The 23998-nt window shown below is 42.8% G+C and overlaps 1 protein-coding gene across 1 annotated transcript in view; it reads right to left on the minus strand.

The window, feature by feature from the left end:
• Greb1l (GREB1 like retinoic acid receptor coactivator) overlaps nt 1–23998 on the minus strand; it is a 101700-nt gene that overhangs the window by 23748 nt on the left and 53954 nt on the right. The window contains exons 14-17 of the mRNA XM_035440293.1: nt 10169–10349; nt 8984–9176; nt 4001–4131; nt 2210–2549 (exon numbers count right to left, since the gene is read on the minus strand). Coding sequence (XP_035296184.1) covers nt 2210–2549; nt 4001–4131; nt 8984–9176; nt 10169–10349 — 845 coding nt within the window. The remainder of the gene's footprint in view (nt 1–2209; nt 2550–4000; nt 4132–8983; nt 9177–10168; nt 10350–23998) is intronic.

Below are 23998 nucleotides of genomic sequence, written 5' to 3' on the forward strand. Positions count from 1 at the left end.
TAGCTAGCAGCTACTCAGATAAATCAGAAGGAGATGCTGCCTGCTGTGGGGACTACAGCACTTAGGAAGCCGTTCACATACATATGGCACACTCTCAGAACAGTGTCCCTCACCTGGGATGCACACACAGCTAGCGTTCAGAGATGGTCGAGGAACACTGTCGGTCGGTGTTTTTCAAACAGTGGCCCGGAGGGGCAGATTTTTTTATAACCCACTGATATATACTGACCCAAACAAACGGCCCAAGACTGTCAGGAGCTAGATAAGGAGAATTGGGGCTGACCCAAGGACACCCTGTAGTCCTAGCTCGACCACAGGTGTGTGATAACCCCAGAGTGCTGCTGCATGTCTGTTGCTTCTTGTTCTTTAGTGTTTTCAGACTGCCTCAAGCCATATGTCTCAGTAGCAGCACCACGAGGATGGCTTGAGGAGCACTGTGATTCACCAGAGGAATTTTCTATAAAGTGGGTGGCCTCTGACTATAACCTTATTTTTCTCCCTCACACAAACCTTAATGACATATCTACTCAAAAGAAAAGTCCAGGTATGAGCTCATTCTATACGGAGAGATACCTTGCCCGGCCTAGATACAGGGATGTGGGATGGGGAGGTGCCTTGGTCCTGCCTCAATGAGTTGATGGGACAGGTTTAGTAGACTTCCTAGGTGAGGCCTTACCTTCTCCGGGAGCAGATGTGGGGGGGGGGGAGTGGGAGGAGCGGGAGGAAAGGAAGGAGGGGAACTAGTATTGGAATGTAAAAAATAAATAATTAAGAACAAAAGAAAGTCCAGGTATGAAGGCCAGCTGACCACTTCAGTGACAAATAGAACACCACTCAGGCTTCATTCTCTCTCCCAACCCTCCTGTGAGAAATGGCAGTTGCATAGAAACAACACCAAGAGCCAGCCTCATCCTCATGCTAGGCATGGGTGATTCCACTCCCCCAACACACTGGGAGAAACTTCTCTAGTGCAAAGATCTGACCTTTGAAAATCCACTTTCCAGAAGTTGTGAACCTACATCTACAGCTGAAATAGAGATGTTATAATGGCTATTGAGTATGAGTTTCTGTTTGGGATAATTTTTTTTTTTTTTTTCTGAAACAGGGTTTCTCTGTGTAGCTTTGGAGCCGGTCCTGGCACTCACTCTGTAGACCAGGCTGACCTGGAACTCACAGAGATCTACTTGCCTCTGCCTCCCTAGTGCTGGGGATTAAAGGCGTGCACCACCAATGCCCAGATGTTTGGGGTACTCTTATTTGTTCTAGTTGCTTATCAAGGATTTTGGGTTATTCTGTTTAGGTTAGATAATGCAACAGGAAATCTAACATTTGCAAAGTTACTTATGAATAGCAAGTAGAAATCTCCAAGTTGGAGCTTGAGGAAATCATGTGGTTCAAACCCTTCAAGACCACGTGCTTTCATTTCAGCCAGTGTGTGCCAAACGAGGTCATTCATAACCCACTTTAGCTCGGGATTTAATGGGCAGTGGGGACATTATGTTAGTCTAACTCAGACATACAGTCGCTAGCTCAGCCCCACATCAATGCAAACGTGAGCATTTGACTAAACGCTTTCTAATGGCCAAGACAAGTAAAATTATAAAAGTTCTCAGGGAAGCCTGGACCAGGCATACTGACAGGCAGTCAGTACTTGGCTACACAGGAGTAGCAAGGGGCTGGATCATGTACTACCTTCCTCTGCAGGACAGCGGCGCTGAGGGACAGAGAATACAAAGAAGCAAGCAGGAAATCCATATGCCAGGGGGCTGGAAGTTGCTCTAGATGACTTCTCAGATGCAACACTAGAGACCAGCCACCAGCTGACATATAGGCTAGATGCACAGAAGAGAATCGGTGAGGCAATGCTAGAGGGAACCGTTCCCCTTTCCCTGAGAAAACAGAAGGCAGTGGGCCAGATGCATCTCGAGCAAGGTCGAGAAACATGCGGGCAAACTGGGTCATCTCATTTTTTTGCACTTGAAGAGCATGGAGACCAACTGTATGTACGTAGGAAGAGGGATTTGATGGGATCATTAGAACTGATTTCAATTAAGAAAAGCAAGTGCGTTCTTTAGTTTTAACCTTAGCCTGGTCAGGGAGGTCACACTCACACATGTGTGAAAGCGTACGCAACTCAGTTATCTGGGTGGTCCACTTATCCAAGAGCCCTAGAAAACAGAAACAAACGGCATGTCTGTCCTTCGCTAACCTTTAATCGTGCCACAAAGTGAGTTGCAACATGGAGTTCAGAGGCCGGGCTCCCCAGGATGATCTCAAAGCGATACTGCAGGCCGAGCTTGTCTCGCACCTCCTGCAGCCGCTCCTTGGCCAGCATCGCCAGCTGCACGGAGGGCACTCTGACGATGAGCATGTGTCCTTTCCCACTTTTGTTTTTTCCTGGGCAGCTGAGAAGGTCATCCATGATGCTGAGCGTTTCTGGTGTGCTGTGTTCTCGGAGTGACGCCATGGTGGTGAGAGCCATCAGGGCCTCTGAGTACTGCTGGATGAGAAGATAGCAACGTACGACCATGCTATGCAGCCTGGGGTACCTACGACAGAACACAGGAAGCTAGCGCTCAGCGGGCTGGAACAGCAAGGTGTGCGCAGTAAAATGCAGAATGAACGCTGCAGGAAGGGTCTACAGAGCCGAATAGCCTTGGATCTCGCATTACTAGAAGTGGTTGCACCTCCAAAGCAGGTGTAACCTCTTGGGACAAATGGAGTAAATTAGAATTCGGGGGCTGACCCAGAGGCTCTGCCTTCTCAAAGTGGACTAGCACCGGAAGTTAGAATTGCCAGACCGCCCACGCCAGACTTATGGAAGCAAGCCCTGCAGCTGAACAGCTCCCTCCCCCATGGCAATTGGGCTCATGAAATACCGAGACACGCTGGTGGGTGCGGGTTAATTGTGAACGAGTCCCAATCCCCAGATCTTAACTCATGATTCTACCTGACAGCATTGCCAACTCGGTTCTCAGACATCATTAAGGAAACAGACACTGCTGTCATTATTCTTGGTGTATCAGGCATTAGAAAAAGGATAACTGTAGCTGGAGTGGTAGAGCACGCCTGTAACCCAGCACATGTGAGTCAGAGGCAGGAAGATAGAAAATTGAAGTCCAATCTGGACTACATAGCAAATTCCAGGCCAGCCTGGGCTATATAATGGGATGCTGTTACAACAACAAAACAGCTAGCAAAAAATATATCAACACACGAATTATTGCTAATTTGAGGTCATCTGTATGGGTAGCAGAAATACATCTTTCCCCAAAAATGAGTTGGTGCCCGGGAAAATAGGAGCTAGCTGGAGAAAGAGCACCCCCTAGTGGCGAGCGTTGTATCACCAGAGATTGGGAGGGGCAGGGCAGGGCAGGGCAGGGCAGGGCAGGAAGGGAGGTTCCTCTCTTTGAATCTATGAATCAGGTTTCGAGAAAACCAAAAGTCCAGTCTTTCAGAGTTTGACTTGGAACAGAGGAATAAAAGGAAGGCTGGCTAGGCAGGAAGAGTAATCCCTAAAACAGAAGAATTAAGACCTCAGCCTTGAAGGTCAGGACCTGAGGGTGGATTCCCAGGATAGAAGATGCTCGAACACTTCAGTGTACAGCCACAGTGTTCAAAGAAAGCCTTTGCTCTGAAGGAGCTGCCCAGCGATACTTGTCTGCAGTGGCCAAAAAACAGGGACAAAGCTGGGGGCTTAATGTCAAGAGACTGGCCAGGGCTCAGGAGTGGCCTTTAACATACAGATGTCCCTCTGCAATGAAGTCGGCAAGGAGACAATTGTGAAAGGGGGTACTCGGTCTCCCACTTACGCCACTTTGCATTTGTTCTTCTTGGAAGGTCATATAAACCTGTGGTAGTAGAAAGTCACCCCGAGAAAGACCTTTATATTTGGCCTTTCCATGTCTTTTGTACAAGTACCATCAAACTCACTGAGACATGGCCAAACAGGCTTTTGACTTCGCTTGGCATATAGCAAGGGGCAGCTGTCTTTTCTTACCTCTCCAGGAGCGTGCTCACCATCTTCTCGAACGTCTCATCGCATCTCAGGAGTGGGCTGGTGATCCCCCACTGCAGGGACTTGCTGTACTCATTCAAGCCAAAGTACAGCTTCTCGAAGCCCACATCCTCCTGATTGAAAACAAAGTAGAACCCCAATGAAGACAGGGTGCGTGTGTGTGTGTGTGTGTGTGTGTGTGTGTAGAGATATTGGTTATTGGTGGAGATAAAAGAAAACCTTGTTGTGAAACTTGACACCGATTTTGGATTTCCATGGAACTTAGTGGCATGTTGACATGTTGCCTTTAGGCCAATGGGAACTACACCAGGTATGCTTTCTTTTTCTTTGGTTTAGATTCACAGGCCAGATGTCTTCTTTTCCTGTTGGAAGCAGCTGTCTTTTCTAATGAATGTATCCATCGAGTTTGGAAAGAAACTAAAAAACTTGTACATTGCAAACACTTAACTCCTTTTACAAATAAAAATTAATTTTCAAGTGGAGTACAAAAATACAACACAATACGAACATCCTACCTCATTAGACAGAACACACAGCACCAGTCCTTCCCCCTACTGCCTGACTCAGTCATCACTGTACAAACAAGTAACTATTTGGGGATATGACATAGGATGCCCTCAGAGGATACTGAGATGTTCCGTATGCTGCTGTAGCCATCTAAGAGGGGCCAGAATGTTAAGCAAGTTTGTGACTTTATAGATTTGGCTTTATCTGTTTGTTTATGAAGAAAAACAAGGCTGATACTAGAATTATACTAACATGAAAATAAATTAGAGGCAGAAGATGAGGGTAGTAGAAATAAGAATGGACTAGGTATAAAGTTAGTAACTCTGGAAATGCATGCCAGAAATTTATGCATAATTTGTTGGAAGTGGCTACAATACTCAACTTTTCTTTTCTTTTTGAGACAATACTTCATGTAGCCATGGCTGGCCTTGAACTTGATATGTAGCTGAAGATGATCTTGAATTTCTGATCCTCCTGCCTCCATCTCACAAGTGCTGGCACCACAGGTATGTGTCACCATGCCTGGCTCTATGTAGTGATGGGCTTCAAACTCAGGGCTTCATGTGTGCTAAGCAAGCATTGTCCCAACTGAACTATATCCCCAGCCCCAGAGCCATTCAATAACCATCTTATACAAGTTTGTGATTTTTAGAGTCTATAAAATAAATATAGGGGTAGCTCGTGAGATGGCTCAATGGCTAGGAGTGCTCGTTGCTCTTGCACAGGACTAGAGTTCGGTTTCTACACCCATATGGTGGCTCACAACTGCCTGTAACGGAAGCTCCATGGTCTCTGATGCCCTCTTCTGGCCTCGTGTGCACCCACATGCATGTGTACATACTAACACACACATACATATAAACAGAAACTTTAAAGATCTTTAACAATATAAGACACTATTATTAGGAAGTTTTTCATTTTTAGTTCCCTCCTTCAAACAAGAAAACCCTGCTTGCTGGCGCAGGTCTTCTTTGAGAGTTGCAAAGATGTACTCTATTCTTTTTCAGCAGACTTGTGTGTTATACTGGTCACTATGGAAGAAAAACCCCCACCCATTTCCTCTTCCATTTTCATCTGGACTGCAGCACACAGTTATGCAGAAGAGCCCTACTGTGTGTACTAAGTTCTCCACTTTCCTTCTCAGCCCTGGTGCTGGTTGGTTTGGGGAATGACAACCAGGATTGAGGTGGCTCAGCAGGCAAAGGCACTTCCACTAAGTAACCTGAGTTTAATCCTTATAGGTGCTTTCCTTTCTCTTGCAACTGCTAGTCCTTTGGGTGTTCTATGAAAGTTGGGCACAGACCTACAAGTGCTGACAATGGTTTTTGAATTGAGGCACTTTATTACATTCCTTTCTTCCCCCAATAGACATGGGTGTCTGAATAGTCAAAGGAAGTGAATTGTGAGGCTCTTTCTCCTACATGTTGCTAGGGGGACTCAGTGTGACACATGCAGATAAATACAACATTTTTCTTTTTCTCTGTTGACCTCAGTTCCTTAGGGATGATTTATTTAAAAATTATTCTTTTTCCAGGCACTTGGTGGCACACACCTTTAATCCCAGCACTCGGGAAGCAGAGGCAGGCAGATCTCTGAGTTCTAAGCCTGGCCAGTTCTAGGACAGCCAGAGATACACAGAGAAACCCTGTCTCAAAAAACAAAAAACAAACAAACAAAAACCCCCAAAATGTATTATTTTTTAGAGGTGGAATCTGGGCTCAAGTAATCCTTCTGCCTCAGTTCTCCAAGTAGCTGGACAAAGGCATGTGTGACATGTCTTTTATTATCATGTTATATCTATAATTATCATGTCTGAATACAAGGATAATCTTTTAAAACTTACATTTAAACACTTTATTATTGTCCTGTGGTTGTGTGCATGGTGTGTTGTTAATGTGTACATGCTAAGGTGTACTTGTGAAAGTGATACATGACTACATGCAGTTGGCTCCCTTGTTTGGAAAACACTTGTGTGGCCCAGGGGGCACACTCAGGTTGTCAGGCCTGTGAAGCCATCTCCATAGTCTGGGTTTTTAAACTTTTATTTGTAAAAGAGTATAACAACTCCCCCTCCCCAGTTATTTTGAACAAACCCCAGAATCACATGTTTAATCTGCAAGTTCGTTAGTAGATATCACCAACTATTCTTTTTAAAAATATGACCCCAACACCACTATTACACCTAAAACGTTCACCATAACCACAGGGATGAGTCACAGAAAATCACGTTAAGCCCATTTTGTATTTGGAGAAACAAGCCTTCTTCCCTATCATGGGGTGATTCCTTCTACACAAGATTGGCCAAATGAGATATGAGTTCACTGCGGCCAAACAACATAATGAAGGGACACATATAATAGAACTAACTTTTTAGAGCAAAAAAAAAAAAAGGTATCAAAAATTTTTGTCTTTAACTGACATACAGTAATTGTGCACATTTGTGGCATTCAGGTGACATTTCAGTAGGTGTATGTAATGTAAATGATACAATGGGAGTAGGGGTTTGAAACATTCACTTGATTATTTCCAGTGGTGGGTCTCTCACCCACAGGGTGGCTCTTCCTCTTGTGTGTCTTCTGCACCTGTATCTCTTAGTCACCCTCTCTCTAGCTTCCCAGCACCCATCTTTCAGACCCCGGTGAGCACCATTCTACTCTGTTTCTCGGAGACCCTCTTTCTAGCTTCTAGACGCATTTTTGCTTTCTGTGCCTGATGATCCCAGCTCCTCTAATGCTCTCTAGTCCCATCCATTTGTATACATGCACGATCTGCTGATTAACTGACAGACAGTTGTGTTGATTCCATGTTGCTTTCTGTGAGCAGTGCTGTAGTAAACACACAAGTGCAGGAGGAGCCTTTAATGCACTGACTTCCATCCCTCTACGCACCAGTGAGACTGCAGGGCCACTAGGATCACACAGTCTCACTAGTTTCAAAAAATAATTCTCCCTTAATCTGTTCTACTGGCAATCCAAACTGGCAAGGAGTCCACAGGCTCAGTCTGTGCTTCAAAGGGAGAAAATGCTACCCAATCCTAATTTCACAAGTCAATGAATGGGTGTAGTTGGCACTGAAAGGATCCCAGTAAAGCCACAACCTGGAATAGTCTCTGCTACATGAACAGGGTATGAGTGGTGTCACACTGAGGGAATTGCTGAAGGCTTGAGGTCCCAACCAACATCTCTGCTTCATAGCAGTGAGATGCACAGGGCTCACAAGTAGATTTTCATGTAAAAGACATATCTGGAGTTTCTGACCCAAAGCATTCAATACCTTTACACAAGGGATCCACAACACACTGGCTAAGGTTTATTATTTTTTAATGAAACTTATTTCTTTCATACTATATTTGTCATACAGCTTATAGGCTGGAGAAAATATTTTCAGCTATTAGGGACTAGAGCCCAAATCATAAAGGACCATCTGATATGTGCAGTGTTGAGAGGATTTACTCCCAACAGTCAGTCCTACTGAAGGTACCAGCATGGTCACTCTAGTGTCAACCCGAAGACTAAGAACCCACTGAAATGGAAAATCCAGTTGTTGGAGGGGGAGGGTAATTATTGGAGACATATATCAGGCTGACCATTTATTAATCTACTCAAGAAAACAACGAAGTGAGCTGGGCTTGGGAGGCAGAGGCAGGCAGATGTCTGTGACTTCGAGGCCAGCCTGGTCTCCAGAGCGAGTGCCAGGATAGGCTCCAAAGCTACACAGAGAAACCCTGTCTTAAAAAAACAAAACAAACAAACAAACAAACAAACAAAACAAAACAAAAAACCAAAGTGTTCAGGTCTCAGTGTAAAATCAGTCTTAGTTTGTCTTCTTCAGTATGAAGATTGAATTGTGTACCTCATACTTGCTAGGCAGGGGCTTTATTGATGGGCTACCACCCCTGTACTTTGAAATTAAACGTTTAAATTCACACAGGTAATTCAGGATTTTAATGATGCTCTGGTGTAATATTACTTCTTTGTTTGTTTGGAAATAGGGCATCACTCTGTATACTACCCAGGCTGGCTTTGAACTTGCAGACCTTCTGCTTCAGAATCTCAAGAACTGGGGTGACAGGGCCACATCACCACATCTGGATACTACATCTATATAGTATGATTAATTTTGTATCTACAACATGCATACAGACCTAAAGACTAGCCCGCACGCAATGAATTTCTGTAGGACACAATTCAGCAGCTGTCTAGTGTTGTAGAACTGCAATTAGCACATGAAGGTATAGTACCAGCACTCAGAAGAATAGGAAGGCTAGGAAATCAGGGCCATACAGGGCAAAATAGCAAGATCCCATTCCCAAAAAATTGTGATCACATGAAAAATGCAGCATTGTGTTAATTAGACGTCTTGACATATTTGTGCTGTATTTTTGCCAAGTCATGGCCATGTTTAGTCCCAGGTTCCACCTCATGGGGAACTGCGAATGGCCATGCATGGAAGACTCACCGTTGTGTCTGGTTGTACCCAGTGGACCTCATTGCTGGGGCTGATCCGAGACTGCTGGGTCTGCAGTGTGTAGGGGAAGGAGCTCACCTGGAGCACCAGGAGGTTGAAAGCTTCGAGAACTTCTCTGCAGTTAATGACTCGATCAGCTAATCCGTGAGTTGGCTCACCATGTGACAGAGAGCCTGACACCACACTGCAGAGATAGCAAGAGTCGTGTTAGTGCCTTCTTACCCAGCTGACTGGATGCAGGAGCAGGCGGCAGCATGGAGGAGTAGATATGATACAATCAGAATGGGATCTGAGAGTTGAGTGTGGTGATACACACCCATAGTCAGAAAACACAGGAAAAGCTGAGGCAGGAGGATTGGTAATTCAAGGCCACCATGAGCTATATAATGAGATATTGCCTCATAAAACAAATATGATTTAAAAGATAAAAATTTATTCTTCCTTACCCCTTACAGACAGATTTTTGGGGACTCCCCCATTCCTGGCTTTTCAGTATGTTCCTAAGCTATTCTGAGTGCAAACTCAGTCACACAGCCCACAGTAGCTCAACTGTGTTGAGGTGGATTGTTTTACTGTGAAAGCTTCTAGCCCTGAAATGACCTTCACCCACTATAGCCTCCTTCCCTCCTCAGCTTCTCGCCTGGGAGGGTTGAGAGGAGGACTGGGAGGAGGGCTGGGAGGCCTCCCCAACCCCACAACCCAGAGAGTCATGCCTCTAGAGTTTTCTTAGTCCTGTTCAGTTTGGGTATGCCAGGTTATCATGCAAACTCCTAAACACACATTTTATTCTAGTTTTCTTTTCATTTTCTTGTGTGTGTGTGTGTGTGTGTGTGTGTGTGTGTGTGTGTGTGTGTGTGTGTGTGTGTTGACTTTCAGGAACTAACATGGTGGAAGAGAGAACTGATTCCCACAAGTTGTCCTCTGACTTCTAAGAGTGCATGAGTGCTACATGAATGGACATGCATAAAACAAATCAATCATGACAAAAAAAGGAAAATCAATGTAAATTGGACCAAAGACTTGAGGGGTCGAGGAATGATTAGGAGGAAGTTACCAATGGGAAGACACCAAATGTGAGGGTCCCTGGGCTTTCACAGCATGCCTTTAAAGGGTTTCTTTAGGTACCAATTACTGCTTTGGACGAGACACTGGGTCTGCTCACACAGAAGCAATCACCTCGTTAGCTCCACATGGGAGTTGTCATGAACTAGTACAAACAGTGTGTACGGATTCTGTTTCACCCTTCTCATAAAAACTTCAAACTTGCTTTGAATGTCATTGTCCAGGCGAACAACATATTTCTCTGCTCTCTGATGAGCCATCCCATTTTCCTCCAGACCCAGGTCTACAAGGACACCTGCCAAAAAAAAAAAAAAAAGTTTCTCTTTTTACATACTTTTATGTACAACACAAACACACACTCATAAACACACCACACACACAAACACACACACATGCACACACACCACACATACACAAACACACACACACACACACCACACATACCACACATATGCACACACACATACACACACCACACATACACAAACATACACACACACCACAAACATACACACACATAGACACACGCATACACACATGCACACACACCATACATACACACACCACACACACACACACACACACACACACACACACACACATAGACACATGCATACACACATGCATATACACACACACACACACACACACACACACACACACACACACACACTCAGTGCTGACCAATATTTTGAGGAGGGAATACCAGATTTCCCTTTCTTTAGAACATCCCATTCCATCCTGTATCATTTCCTTATGTAAAGAACAAGAAATACATTTCTGCTGTTTGTGTTTTGAGACAGGGTTTCATGAGCCCACACTGGCCCCCAGAATTAGACAGTGAGGATTAGAGGTTTGGGCCACCACACCCAGCTTACTGAACAGACCCAGGGATGTTGATTCCTGGAGTAAGCGCTGTTGAATGCCTGAGACCCATTTCATTTAACTCCTTTTTGTAGGTGGAGTGCCATGCTGATCTCTACCATAGGCCACCAGGAGAAAAGCAAGCTTTGGTTTGCAGATTTTTCTTTTCTTTTCTTTTTCCAGACAGGGTTTCTCTGTGGCTTTGGAGGCTGTCCTGGAACTAGCTCTTGTAGACCAGGCTGGTCTTGAACTCACAGAGATCCGCCTGCCTCTGCCTCCTGAGTGCTGGGATTAAAGGCATGTACCACCATCGCCCAGCGGTTTGCAGATCTTGAGTAAATTAATATAACATATAAATCTTATTTCCCCAAGTTTAGCATAGAAAAGGAAAATACAAATATGCCAGGTAAACACTTTTCCACCAAATTACATTGCCAGCCCCTACTATAAACATTTTGAAATAGGGATACACATATACAGGGCATGGGAAGCCCCTGATGAATGTTAGTTTATTTTCAAATTAATAAAACAAATGGGATTACCCATGATTACTGCATTCTCAAGACATTAAACTGTGTGGCACTGTTTGAAACATAAACATCTGAAGTCACTCTAGGTGCATGAAGCTGTTGCTGGGACATAATGCACTAGGCTCCTTTGAAATAAAGAGACTTTCATTGAATTATATTGATTTAATTATCTTTAAAAAATGACAACCCAGTTAACAACTACATACAGTTAGCATCTACAAATTATAAAAATAGCCTGAATCAAAATAAGAGGAAAAGGTGAAAAATGCTTTATAGTATGAAACCGTATCATACCAGCAAAGGAAAACTTAAAACTAATTTTAATTCAAGAAATGTTTTTTGAGACAGGGTCTCCTTATGTAACCTTGGCTTGCCTGAAACTCACAGATGTTTGCCTGTCTCTGCTTCCTGAGTGCTGGGATTAATAGTGCATGTCCTAAAATAGTTTTTTTTTTTTTTAATTTGGTTTTTATTGTGTGTGTGTGTGTGTGTGTGTGTGTGTGTGTGTGTGTGTGTGTGTGTCTAAATGCATGTGTGTGCAGTAACCATGGAGGCCAGAAGAGGGCAGTAGCTCTTCTGGAACTGGAGTTGCAGACATTTTTGAGCCACTGGGGTGCTGGGGATTGAATCCTGACTCCTCAGCAAGAGCAGCCAGTGCTCTTAACTGCTGAGCTGTGCCTCCAGGTCCCCCAAAATAGTTTTTGCTAGGAGCCTTTACTTAAGAGATTGCTTTCAGTTTCCAACTGAAAGTAGTCAGATTTTATTGTGAATGTTTCCAAAGTTCATTAACCAACATGTGGGCACTGGGAAGTCTTTTGAAAGTCGAAGACCTGTGACAGTCATTCATCATTCAGTAACTATTTATTTCAACCCTGTGGGGTGACCATCGGGGCTAAGCCATTCTGAGCGTATAGAGAGGAGTGAGACAAGGCAGTGTCATAATAGGCCGCAGGTGGCTTGGGGTAGAGGAAGCCAGCAAAGCAGAGGGGAGCTACAGGAGCCGTTTGTTCTTGTCTGGAAAGTGGGAAGAGTCAGGCCAGCTTAGCAAAGAAGCAGCAGCAGCTACAGTATTGCAGTAAGACAAGGTCAGATGTTCAACCCCAGGGATAAAAGGACGAGTGCAAATTAAACCCACAGTGAAATGGAACCACAGAAAATAAAAAAAAAAAAACTTAAAATAGTAACAAAAAGTAGGTGGGCAAAACATGTTTCTCATTTCTATAAAACCCACAAACTAACAAATACAGAAGAAGGCAGTAGAACTACAGGTATACAGATGGAAAGTAGGTGGACAGAATAGTGACCAGGAGAGACACTCAGATCTATGAACACACCATCATAGATGGCACTGGATTTTAGAAACCTAACCCCCAGTAGAGTAAAAATGGTAACAAATGGACCCCCACTCATCCCAAGAAATGCAACGGTGAAGGTGGAAGAGAAGGACTCTAAGTGAAACAAAGTAAAATTTGGCTGCCAAGTCTAAATTTGAAGACAAAAGGAACACATACAAAAGCTTTAGTCAGCAAAGCAGTTCCTTACAGGGAGGTGGTCCTGTGACTACAATAATCTATTAAAGAGTCCAAGTGAATGTGTGCTAGGTAAGAAGCTGTTTCTTCCTGTTAGAAAAAGAGGTCACAAGTAGTGAAAGGGGAAAGGCCAAGATGAAGTTGGATTTGTTTTAGATTAGAGGTCTCAAATGAACTCATTATTTAAATGTATACAGAGAAATGAAGGAGTATTAGTGCATGTATGGGTTAACATACACTCATACTTCCTAGATCTGTCTGTCATGTGTGCCTAAAATGACACCATTGTAGCAATAAGTGTACCAATGCCCAGATCTGGGCTTTTAGATATCATTTTCAATGAAAGAATCAAAGCTTTGGGGGGGGCGGGGAGTTAGTCTCAGAACAAAGGCGGGGAAATAGAAAACAATCTCGGGGTTAGTAGAACAGCAAGCCTGACACCGAGTTGACCCAGGAACCCACAAAAAGCTGGCTATGTGGCTTGCATTTGTAACCCCAGCACTGCTCAGATGGGAGGCAGGGTACAAAGAACTGCCAGGACACTTGCAAGCCAGTAACCTGGAGTATGCAAGGCAGAAACAGCAAGAAACACACTACTGTGGGGGTGGGGAGGTGGCTCAGTGGTTAAGAGAACTTGCTGCTCCTGCAAAGGACCTGAGTTCAGTTCCCAGAACCCACATGTGGCTTACAAGTGTCCATAACTCCAGTTCCAGGGGATGCAATGCCTTCTTCTGACCTCCATGGGGTAGACAAACAGGTGGTGCACATAAAATAAAATGAAATCTAAAAAAATTTAAGAAGAGAAAGAGATCCTGCCTCAGTAATGTAGGAGAGAAACAACTCCCAAAAGTTGTCCTACACACACACACACACACACACACACACACACACACACACACACACACACGCACACGCACGCACGCACGCACGCACGCACGCACGCGAGCACACACACACATATAGCACCTACAAGAGATTCTGATAGCCAATGCTGAAAATTTCGAGAAAATTTCAAAAAAACAACACCGATAGAAACAATCCAGAGGATAAAATTAATTTCCACAAATCATACTGGTAGCAGGAAGGAAAGAAGGGAGAGAAGGAGGGAGAGAGGGAAGCAGGAAAGCAGGAAGGAAGAGGGGGAATGCTTTTTCCCCCCACAAAATTCAGTTAATAGAGACTCCTAGGAAATGCCAATAAATGTTTGGAAATGATGGGATCACTGTTATGCAAACGTCACACTATTGCAGGGAGGTTCTCCAATGGATGGAATGTTGAAGATACAAGTGTACATTAGCACACTCAGAATCATCAGTGACGCAGGGAAGACAGTAGCTTGACAATCATGGATAACTGCCTTCTTTCATGTTTCATAGCGTATTCATGCTCACCTAACTTTGAGCATCTTCACTCCTATTTCTTTTTGTTGCTTAGCAACCATCCCTCACACAGTTCAGGTCATTTCCACCTTTTTGCCCTTGTGAACAATATAACCAGGACCATTTGTAGACAGGCTCTTGTATGGACATCTATTTTCACCTTTCTCTACTTTCATACACTGGAGCTGAATTGCTAGATCATATGGTAACTCCACATTTAACCATCTGAGCACATGCTGGACTTCCCTCAAGTGGCTACAATTGCCACTTTACACCCAGCATGGGTGACTGAGTTTCCATTTCCCCATGTATGTTGTAGCTGTAACTCCTGGCCAACGGTGGTCACTGCCAGCCTTTTCTGTTACTATAGCAGGTTTACAGAAATATCTCTAACACATTTGTCATTCTCATTTTACCAAAACCTAATGGCACTGAATATCTTTTCATGTGTTCATCATTCTCTCTCTCTCTGTCTCTCTCTGACACACACACACACACACACACACACACACACACACACACACACACACACCACAGACACAAAACACATACTTTCTCACACACACAAACACACAACACACATACACACACCACACACATACACATACCACAGTTGCTGTCTTCTTTCATTTCTTTTATTTATCACTTTGTACAAATAATTATGGCTAAACAATTTGGAAATAAACACATATTCCAACATTTTATCCCTAACTCTCCAAAATATATTTTGTAAGAGCAGAGGTTTCCTTTACATTAATTTAACATCATTGTAATACATGAGAAATTGAGTTGACACCAAACATAATGTCTGTCACAATCCATATTTGTATTTTACTAATTGTACCACTATAAATAAATACTTTGTATAAATAAAATAGTTAAACAGGGCTTAAGGAGACTAGACATTGGTAACACTTAGATAAAAGGAATAAGTTCAGGAGGCTGGTGAGGTGTCTCAGTGAGTAGAGGCACACGCTGCCAAGCCTGACTTTCTGAGTTTGATCTTCAGAGCCCACATGCTGGAAGGAAAAAACACTCTTTCAAGATGTTCTCTGGCCTCCACACATTCGGAATGCCCAAATGTACTTAAAATACTTTTTTTAAAAAGTAGGAGTTTAAGAGATTATTGTACAATATGTGGTTATAGTTAGCAACAACACATTTATGATATTGCTCTTTTAATTCAGGGTAATTGTTTTAAAGAATGCTACAGCACCTGGGCTTCATTGCGACCATTCTCAAGTTAAACATTTTTGACAACTGTATCACACAGGCAACCTTATGTACTTCTCTTTAGACCTAACATCAATTTGGTGCATTTGTGGGGTTGCTAAAGAACTTGATTACATGGCTATCAAGCTATAACCTTGTCTCCTGCCCCTAGATCACTCCATTGGAGAAATGGCTTTTGTAACCCTCTCACTTCTTGTTTGTTTAGTGATTTGTTTTTATTTTTAACTATGTGTAATAAGTATCTACCTTTGGGTATGTTTGCCTGAGCACAGGTGCCCACAGAGGCAGAAGAGAGCACTGGATTCCCTGGCACTGTAGTTTCAGGGGCTTGTGAGCTGCCTGGACTGGTTACTGAGAGCCAGACTGTGACCTTAACCACTGAGCCAGAACTCTTCTTTTATTTTTAACATTATTTTACATCTTTGAACTTAAAAACAATTCAACAGATTACCATATTAGACACTCAAAATTGTTAGGCTTCTACACCTTCTTAATATATTCTATCAATCTTTGGGTCTTCTCCCTCTGTTACAACAAAGTATTTTAAGTCACTCCCATTTCTGAGGTAGGACAGTGGGACCTGGTATGTTTCAGCAATAAATGATAAATGATGATAAATGTGCTCACTTGTGTGTGGCACCACGGTTTACAAGAGCTTTCTGTGAGTAGAGATAGAAAAATATTTTTTCCAATTTTTAAATTCACTTTTATTTCTACAAAGAACATTCCTTACTGTTCACCATCCCATACTTAAGTCTCGTCTTCCATGTGAGGGTCCTGGTCCTCAACATTAAAATATTCACCCCTCTGCTGTTTCTATGATGTCCACAAAACACTTCTTAAATGATTGCTATTCCCCATCACAAATATACTGATTATAACTCAACGCTCGTTTGTAACCATAAGATATATCACATCAAAATGTATTTGAATTGGGGCTGGAGCAATGTTCCAGTGGATAAGAGTACTGGCTGCTCTCCCAGAGAACCCAAGTTCAATTCCCAGCACCCATACGGAGACCTACAACCATCTCTAACTGTAGTCCTATGGGATCCAATGCCCTTTTCTGGTTTCCAGATGTACACACAGACAAAACACCCATATACATAAACTAAATCTTAAAAAAAAGTTTATCTGAACTAGTTTTTTTTCTTTTTTGGATGTACTGTTATATTATCAACATAATATGTGATTTGGTGAATTTATTTGTTTCTATGAACTTTTGTCTGTTGTTTCCCATTGTTTTCATTAATTAAAAAATATATCACATTACAAATGTATAGCAAGAAAACTGTGTTAAAGAAAGTTTGAACTGGGGCTGGAGAGATGGCTCGGTTAAGAGTACTGGCTGCTCTTCCAGAGGACCTGGGTTCAGTTCCCAACACTCACATGGCAGCTCATAACTGTCTATAATTCCAGTTCCAGGGGGATCTGACACCTTCACACCAATGCACATAAAAATAAAGTTAAATTTTAAAAAATTTGAACTAATTTAGGTGGATATGGGGCGTATGCCTTTAATTACCATCTTGGAAGGCAGATTTCCATAAGTTGGAGCCCAACCTGGTATACATATCAAGTTCTAGGATAGCCAAGGCTACACGGAGAGACACAGTATCAAAAAAATGTTTGAACTAATTCTTTTTGGTTATATAATTGTATTATCAGTATTATATGTAGGTTGGTGTGTTTATATATGTTTATTCTCAATTTTGTTCACTTTCATCATTTTAATTCTTTTTTAAATATGTAAAGCATAAAACGTGAGACATGAAAGTAGAGGAGAGGGTATCTGTGATGAGGAAGTGGAGCAGCTGTGGCAGGGGAAAGAGTGGGCAGTAAGGCAGACACAATTAGAATACAGGTTACAAACATGTATATGAGAATCTGATGAAACCTGTTCTTTTGTGCAATGAATAAGTGATAAATATGTAAATTGTTCTAAGCATCAAGTATAATAATCCTTTTGTACCTAGCTCTTCTATCTCATAAAGAGAAACATTTTCATTAGTTTCTGGTTTAGCCTCCATGTTTTGTTTTCCAAAAATAAATGCAGAAACTTAGAATCTGGAAATGGTGACAAGTGCTTACAAGTAGCTCCGAGAAAAGCCACTTTTGCTCTTAATTTAATTTAAGTCTTCTTAATTTAAGTCATCAACAATAGTTCTACTGGGTTAAATAAAAATTATTTTCTAAGAAATTATGGCCAAAGAGAAGCTAGTAAACAAGGAGGACCCTAAGAGTGGCATACGTGGTCCCCTGGAGAAGGGGAAAGGGTCAAGATCCCCTGAGCAAATTGAGAGCATGGGAAGAGGGGGGAGGGAGCTACGAGAATGAGAAGGGGAGAAGGGGAGGGGTGTGGAGGACTTGAAGGAGCAGAAAGGTTGAGTCAGGGGAAGAATAAAGAAAGGAGTTGGGGGGTGGTAGGTGAGGACGAGAGGGAGAAGGGAACTGGGATTGTCATGTAAAACAATCTTGTTTCTAATTCAAATAAAAAATGATTTTATAAAAAGTCATAAAAAAAGAAATTATGGCCAAGTCTGCCACAATTCACCAATACACAATAAAAAATAGTGAGCAGGACCCCTGGGACACCAGTAGAGGAACGGGGACTCTGGGTCAAAGCTACGTAAATAACACATCTTGTTTTTGACGTGAAGGGGAACTTAGGAAGTATCAGTATTCTTCTTTTGATACAAGTTGCTACTCACTGAGTTTTAAAAGGGAAGTATCTAGGAACCTCTGTCTTTCCTAAATGGCATTAATCTGATTCTCTGTATGGGGTGGTACCCTAGTCATGGCATCCCTGAAGAAATGAATGACTAAACATCTTGAGTGAGGAATCTTCTTGGACATTCAAGGGTACCAAGGGGCCATGTTGGAGGGATTTGTGTGCTCTTCTTTCATTATTGGAAAATTCAGAATCTAGATGTGTTGAAGGAAAACATGAACATCAACTTAGGGTCCTCTTTGTGAAGAAGAAGAAAAATATTATCTCCCTTGGGCAAGTTCACTACTGTGCATGGGGCTATAAGGGAAATGAAGCCAAGAAGACATGCCAAATGTTTACAGGCACCACAGACCAGACCACACATGGTGACCAGAACAAGTGGCCAATACCACCGGTAATGTTAATAATCAGATGACCTGGGACTGTCCTAGTGCCCCATTTGCTATTTGGAGAAAATAGTATTTTCTGACATACATCCTTACTCTTGATTTTTTAAAAAGATTTTTTTTATTTATTATGTACACAACATTCTACTTCCATGTATATCTGCACACCAGAAGAGGGCACCAGTACTCATAATGGATGGTTGTGAGCCACCATGTGGTTGCTGGGAATTGAACTCAGGACCTATGGAAGAGCAGTCAGTGCTCTTAACCTCTGAGCCATCTCTCCAGCCTCTCTTAATTTTTTTTAAGCAAGAATTTTCTTTTTTATGCACCTGATTTTTATTCCTTACCTTTCCCATCAAAGAGATATCAAACAAACACACAAACAACAACAAACCAAAACAAAACTTTCAGTTTTATCCATTAATCTTCTCTGTGGATCAGACAGATTTCTGTAAAGTACTGGTATACAAAACAAAACAAGAAACCCAGAAACTAGTTCTTAAAAAGGTAAAAATTGGTCCAGGCAATAGCTCAGGATAGAATTCTCACCTAGTATTCATGAGGCCTTGAGTTCCATTGTCCCAAACTCCTCCCCATCATATGACACATGAAAATTAAAATCCCAGCATTTGGGAGGCAGAGGCAGGCTTTCTCTGTGAGTTCAAGGCCAGCCTGGTCTACAGAGTGAATTCCAGGACACCCAGGGCTACACAGAGAAACTCTGTCTCAAAAAACAAAAAACAAAATCTCAGTTTTTAAGATTTATTCCAACTTTTGTCTTAGTTAGGGTTTCTTTTGTTGTGATAAAACACCATGGCCAAGAACAATCTGGGAAGGAAAGGGTTTATTTTATTTACAGTTCCACTGATGGAAGTCATGGGAGGGACCTGGAGGTGAGAACTGATGAAGAGGCTATGGAGGGGTGCTGCTTACTGGTTTGTTCCTTGTGGGTTGCTCATCCTGCTTCCTTACACCATCCAGGACCAGCAGCCCAGGGGTGGCACTGCCCTCAATGAGCTGAGCCCTTTTACATCAATTATCAATCAAGAAAATACACCACAGGCCAATCTAGTAGGATATTTTCTCAAGTAGGGATCCTCTTCCCAAATGACTCTAGCTGGTATCATGTTAACAGAAAACTAGCCAGCACACAATTCCTTTACCGCCTGTAGTCTCTTTTTACAGAAAACAAACAAACAAACAAACAAAGCCCAAACTGTAAAAGTTGGCTAAAATCCTGCTAGTTGCTTCCAGAGTCCATTGAATTTGTAGTCCTTTTTGTCTAGGTGGCTTCATCCTGGCTCCCTTCTGTCCTCTCACTGGGGGAGAATTCTTCAATCTGTATTTGAGAGACTATGAAAGCACTATGGGGTTGCTTAGGTTGCAGGGAAAATAGCTCTTGGCCTGCACAAGAATAGCATTCTAGGCACAAAAACAGCATTCAATTCCATGGTCCTGTCTGCCTAATAGGTACACCTATTGGGCATGTGTACTGAAGGCCTCTCTACTCTTGACCAATGGTTATTTCTGGAATGTGTTTCCAATGACCTAATTTGAGTTTGCAAGAGGAATTCCAACTCTTATCTATTGTTCTTATCTCTTCCTTCTAAAGCACATTTTCACTTAACAAATCAATTTAACAAAATGTTATAAAAATTTGGTTTAGCAGCTGGGCGGTGGTGGCACATGCCTTTAGTCCCAGCACTCGGGAGGCAGAGGCAAGTGGATCTCTGTGAGTTCGAGGCCAGCCTGGTCTACAGAGCAAGTTCCAGGACAGCTTCCAAAGCCACAGAGAAACCCTGTCTTGAAAAACCAAAGCCAACCAACCAAACAAACAAAAATTTGGTTTAGCAAATATTTATGAGGTGTCTACCAATGGCTAGATAGACATGTTCCTTGAATGTTCACTTTGTTGTTGAAGAGAAAGTTCTAGAGGCACCCTCATAGCTAGGGAACCTTAAGGGTAAATCTGAGTAGTAAGGGTAGAAGAAAAGCTGAGAAGGTTCTGGAGGTCAAAAATCTAGGGTCAATAAAACTGAAAAGCTCATTAGTCACAGTGGCAAGAGAGTTGGGGCATGGTAGCCTGGGAACAGGGTGCTAAGGCCAGGTAAGAGGCGGGAGTGGGGAGGAGCTCAGTGAGACTCTCTTGGTTTGGCAGTTGGAAGAGGGAGCTGGGCAGGGTTGTCTGGTCTTTGGGAATGAGAACAGGATGGAAGCAGATGAGTAGAGGCAAGAGAGGTGGCAGAAACAGTGAGGCCGGGCAGATGGACCGAGACAGGAGGGAAACCTGTCAATCAGAAGGAAGGCCAGGGGAGACATTTTAGTTTTACAGAGAAATCAGGCACTAGGGAAATGTCTGGAGATCTACAAAGATGACACCAACTAACAATCTAAGCAACAGAGGAGAGGCTACCTTAAATGCCCTCCCCTGATAATGAGATTGGTGACTGACTTATATGCCTCCTGATAGCCTTCATCCAGCAGCTGGTGGAAGTAGAAGCAGACACCCACAGCTTACCATTGAACTGAACTGGAATCCAGATGCAGGGAAGGATGAGTGATGAGCAAAGGGGTCCAGACCAGGCTGGTGAAACCCACAGAAACAGCTGACCTGAACATCGGGGAGCTCTTGGTCCCCAGACTGATAGCTGGGGTACCAGCATGGGACTGATCCAGACCCAAGGAATGTGGGTGTCAGTGAGGAAACCTCAGAAATCTACGGGACCTCCTGTAGTAGTTCAGTACTTATCCCTAGCATAGGTGTGGACTTTGGGAGCCCATTCCACATAGATGGATACTCCCTGAGCCAGGACACACGGGGGGTGGGCCTAGGCCCTATCCCAAAGGATATGATAGACTCTGATGACACCCTATGGAAGGCCTCACCATCCAGGGGGAGCAGAAAGGATATGTGATAGGCAGGGTTTTAGTTGGAGGGTGGTAGGGGAGGATGGGAGGGAGAGGGAACTGGGATTGTCATGTAAAACAATCTTGTTTCTAATTCAAATTAAAAAAAATCTGCAAAAAAAAAAAAAAAAGGCCAGGAAATAGGTGAATAAACATGTTTTAGGTTTGGAGTCTAAAGTGCTTTTTTTTTCTCCCCCCTTAGGGATAAAGGAGAAAAGGGTGGCAGGAGCATTGCTAAGAAAGAAGGGAGAGACCAGACACCCAAGTTTGTAACAGTCAGTGCGGAGAGTGGAGAGGGATCTCATCATTAAACAAAAGAAAACAATTAATTGTGGAGATAACGGGAAAAATGAACTCTCCATTCACAGCATGTGGTCCCCATCTGGGAACTGTTGAGTGCATGAGTCCAGCATCTAGCAGGGACATGGATATGCTGTTTGACATGTGGCTGCAGAGGAGAAAGGTCCATAAGGAACTGAAAGTTCCCAAAGTAGGACACTCTCTGGGTCTCACACCTGGAGAGGAGCAGACACAGTCAGTTCTGTTTGCACAGGGGAATTTCCAGTGTTTGCATCTTTGTTCTGGATCAGAGTGGCTTCCTAAGATCTTTGGTCTCTGGGATACTTTTACACTTGGACCAAATAATCTACTTGTAACCAACAGAAAGCTCTGGTTTCTTCATTGTGAGCGTGTGCAAGCACCAGGTTAGCTTCATTGACCTCATCAGTAAGACATGTCCACTGGTACCACCACACCTGCTCCCACTTGCTGGACATGTCCCCTGCACAAAGCAGGGAGCCCCCAACTAAGAACAGTCACTAATACTGATCCCACCCACTTTGAATTGAGCATGGCTGGCATTCTTACTGTGCTAGTATCTCAGTGTTCTAAATGACAGAATGTGGACTTTCCTGAATTGTTACAATTTCAGATTACTGGGCAAATTTGAGAAGATTTACCCCATTTCTTTTCTCTTTTCACCTTTGGATTTCTTTGTATTGTTTCATTTGTCCTTCCCTCCCGCTGTCTTTTGTTCTCCATACCCTCTTGCCCTAATCAGAATGTGAGTTAAGAGACACGTGCTTCACCCCGGTGCTAGGTCTGGAGCAACACAATGTGTTCTATTTTTATCTTTCCGCTTCCAGTCACAAATGAGCTGCAAGGACAGGCCCTTTCTGAGTGTCCTGAACATTTTTCCTGTCTGCGACTCTCCCCAGTAGGCTGGCTGCTGAATGTTCTCTTTAGGGAAATAGGCAAGTAGGGTCAAGAAGAAGACCACGGAATCAGTTCTTCCTCTCCCCGGATCCTGCCCTCTGTTCCTTCATTCAGATGTGAGTTGTGCCGGTACTTGGTGCCAGACCCAAGAGAGGCACAAATGAGGCTCTAGGCACTCAACGATGGAAGCACGGCTTTCTCTTGAGGGGTCTGCCTTCTGTGTCCCCAGGCAAGTTCCGTTCTCCATTTTCATGGTGAAAAAGGAGGAAACTGAGTCAGATGGTTTCTGGGGAACTTTTTGTTTTCACAGCTATGATAGTTAAGGTATTTTAATGAGTAATTTCTTACTCCATCCTGGACAACTTCTCTTTACACAGTAACATTTATATGGACTTTCCTATTAACCAGCATGTGTTCCAAAAATACGAAGGTATTTAAATATGAAGACACATTTTGGTGTAGTTATATTAGAAGATACTGTATATTCATTAAGAATGTTCCTTCCAAAAGTTTTTCATGGTCAGGAAATATATGCACACTGCACAGCTACAGCAGGAACAGATGCAAGTAGGAAGGAGGCACAACACTGGAGGGTAAGGAGTTTGCCAACAACCAAGTTTTTATAGTATTATCCTTGACTGGGTTACACATGTTTAATTTTGTGGGAATTGAACGCAGAGCCTCAAACATACTAAGTACATACTAAGTATATACCCTACCACTAATTTATAACCTCAGTCCACAAATATTTACATGTTTCTACTTTGTTATTTTCATTTTCCAAAATAATACCAGAGGACCAGAAAGATGGCTCAGAGGGCAACCATGCTTGCTGTCCTGAGTGTGACCGCTCAACCCCACAGTGGAAAGAGAAAACCGACTTCCAAAAGTTGTTCTTTGACTTCTGTGTATGCTCTGTGTCATATTGTCATATTCCAATACACACACACACACACACACACACACACACACACACACACACACACACCAATGATCATGTTTTTCTATAATTAAAAAGAATGTTAAAGTATATAAAAGTGATTGTTACTACAATAATTTTATCTACATTTTAAAAGATCCCCTAGAAGTCTGTATGAATTCTGACAGACATTGTCTATATGTATAGAATTCATAAGCCACATTTTTGAATTTTTTTGTTTCTTTGTT

Source organism: Cricetulus griseus, chromosome 2 (assembly GCF_003668045.3).
Source record: "Cricetulus griseus strain 17A/GY chromosome 2, alternate assembly CriGri-PICRH-1.0, whole genome shotgun sequence".
In the NCBI taxonomy this organism is placed as follows: Eukaryota; Metazoa; Chordata; class Mammalia; order Rodentia; family Cricetidae; genus Cricetulus; species Cricetulus griseus.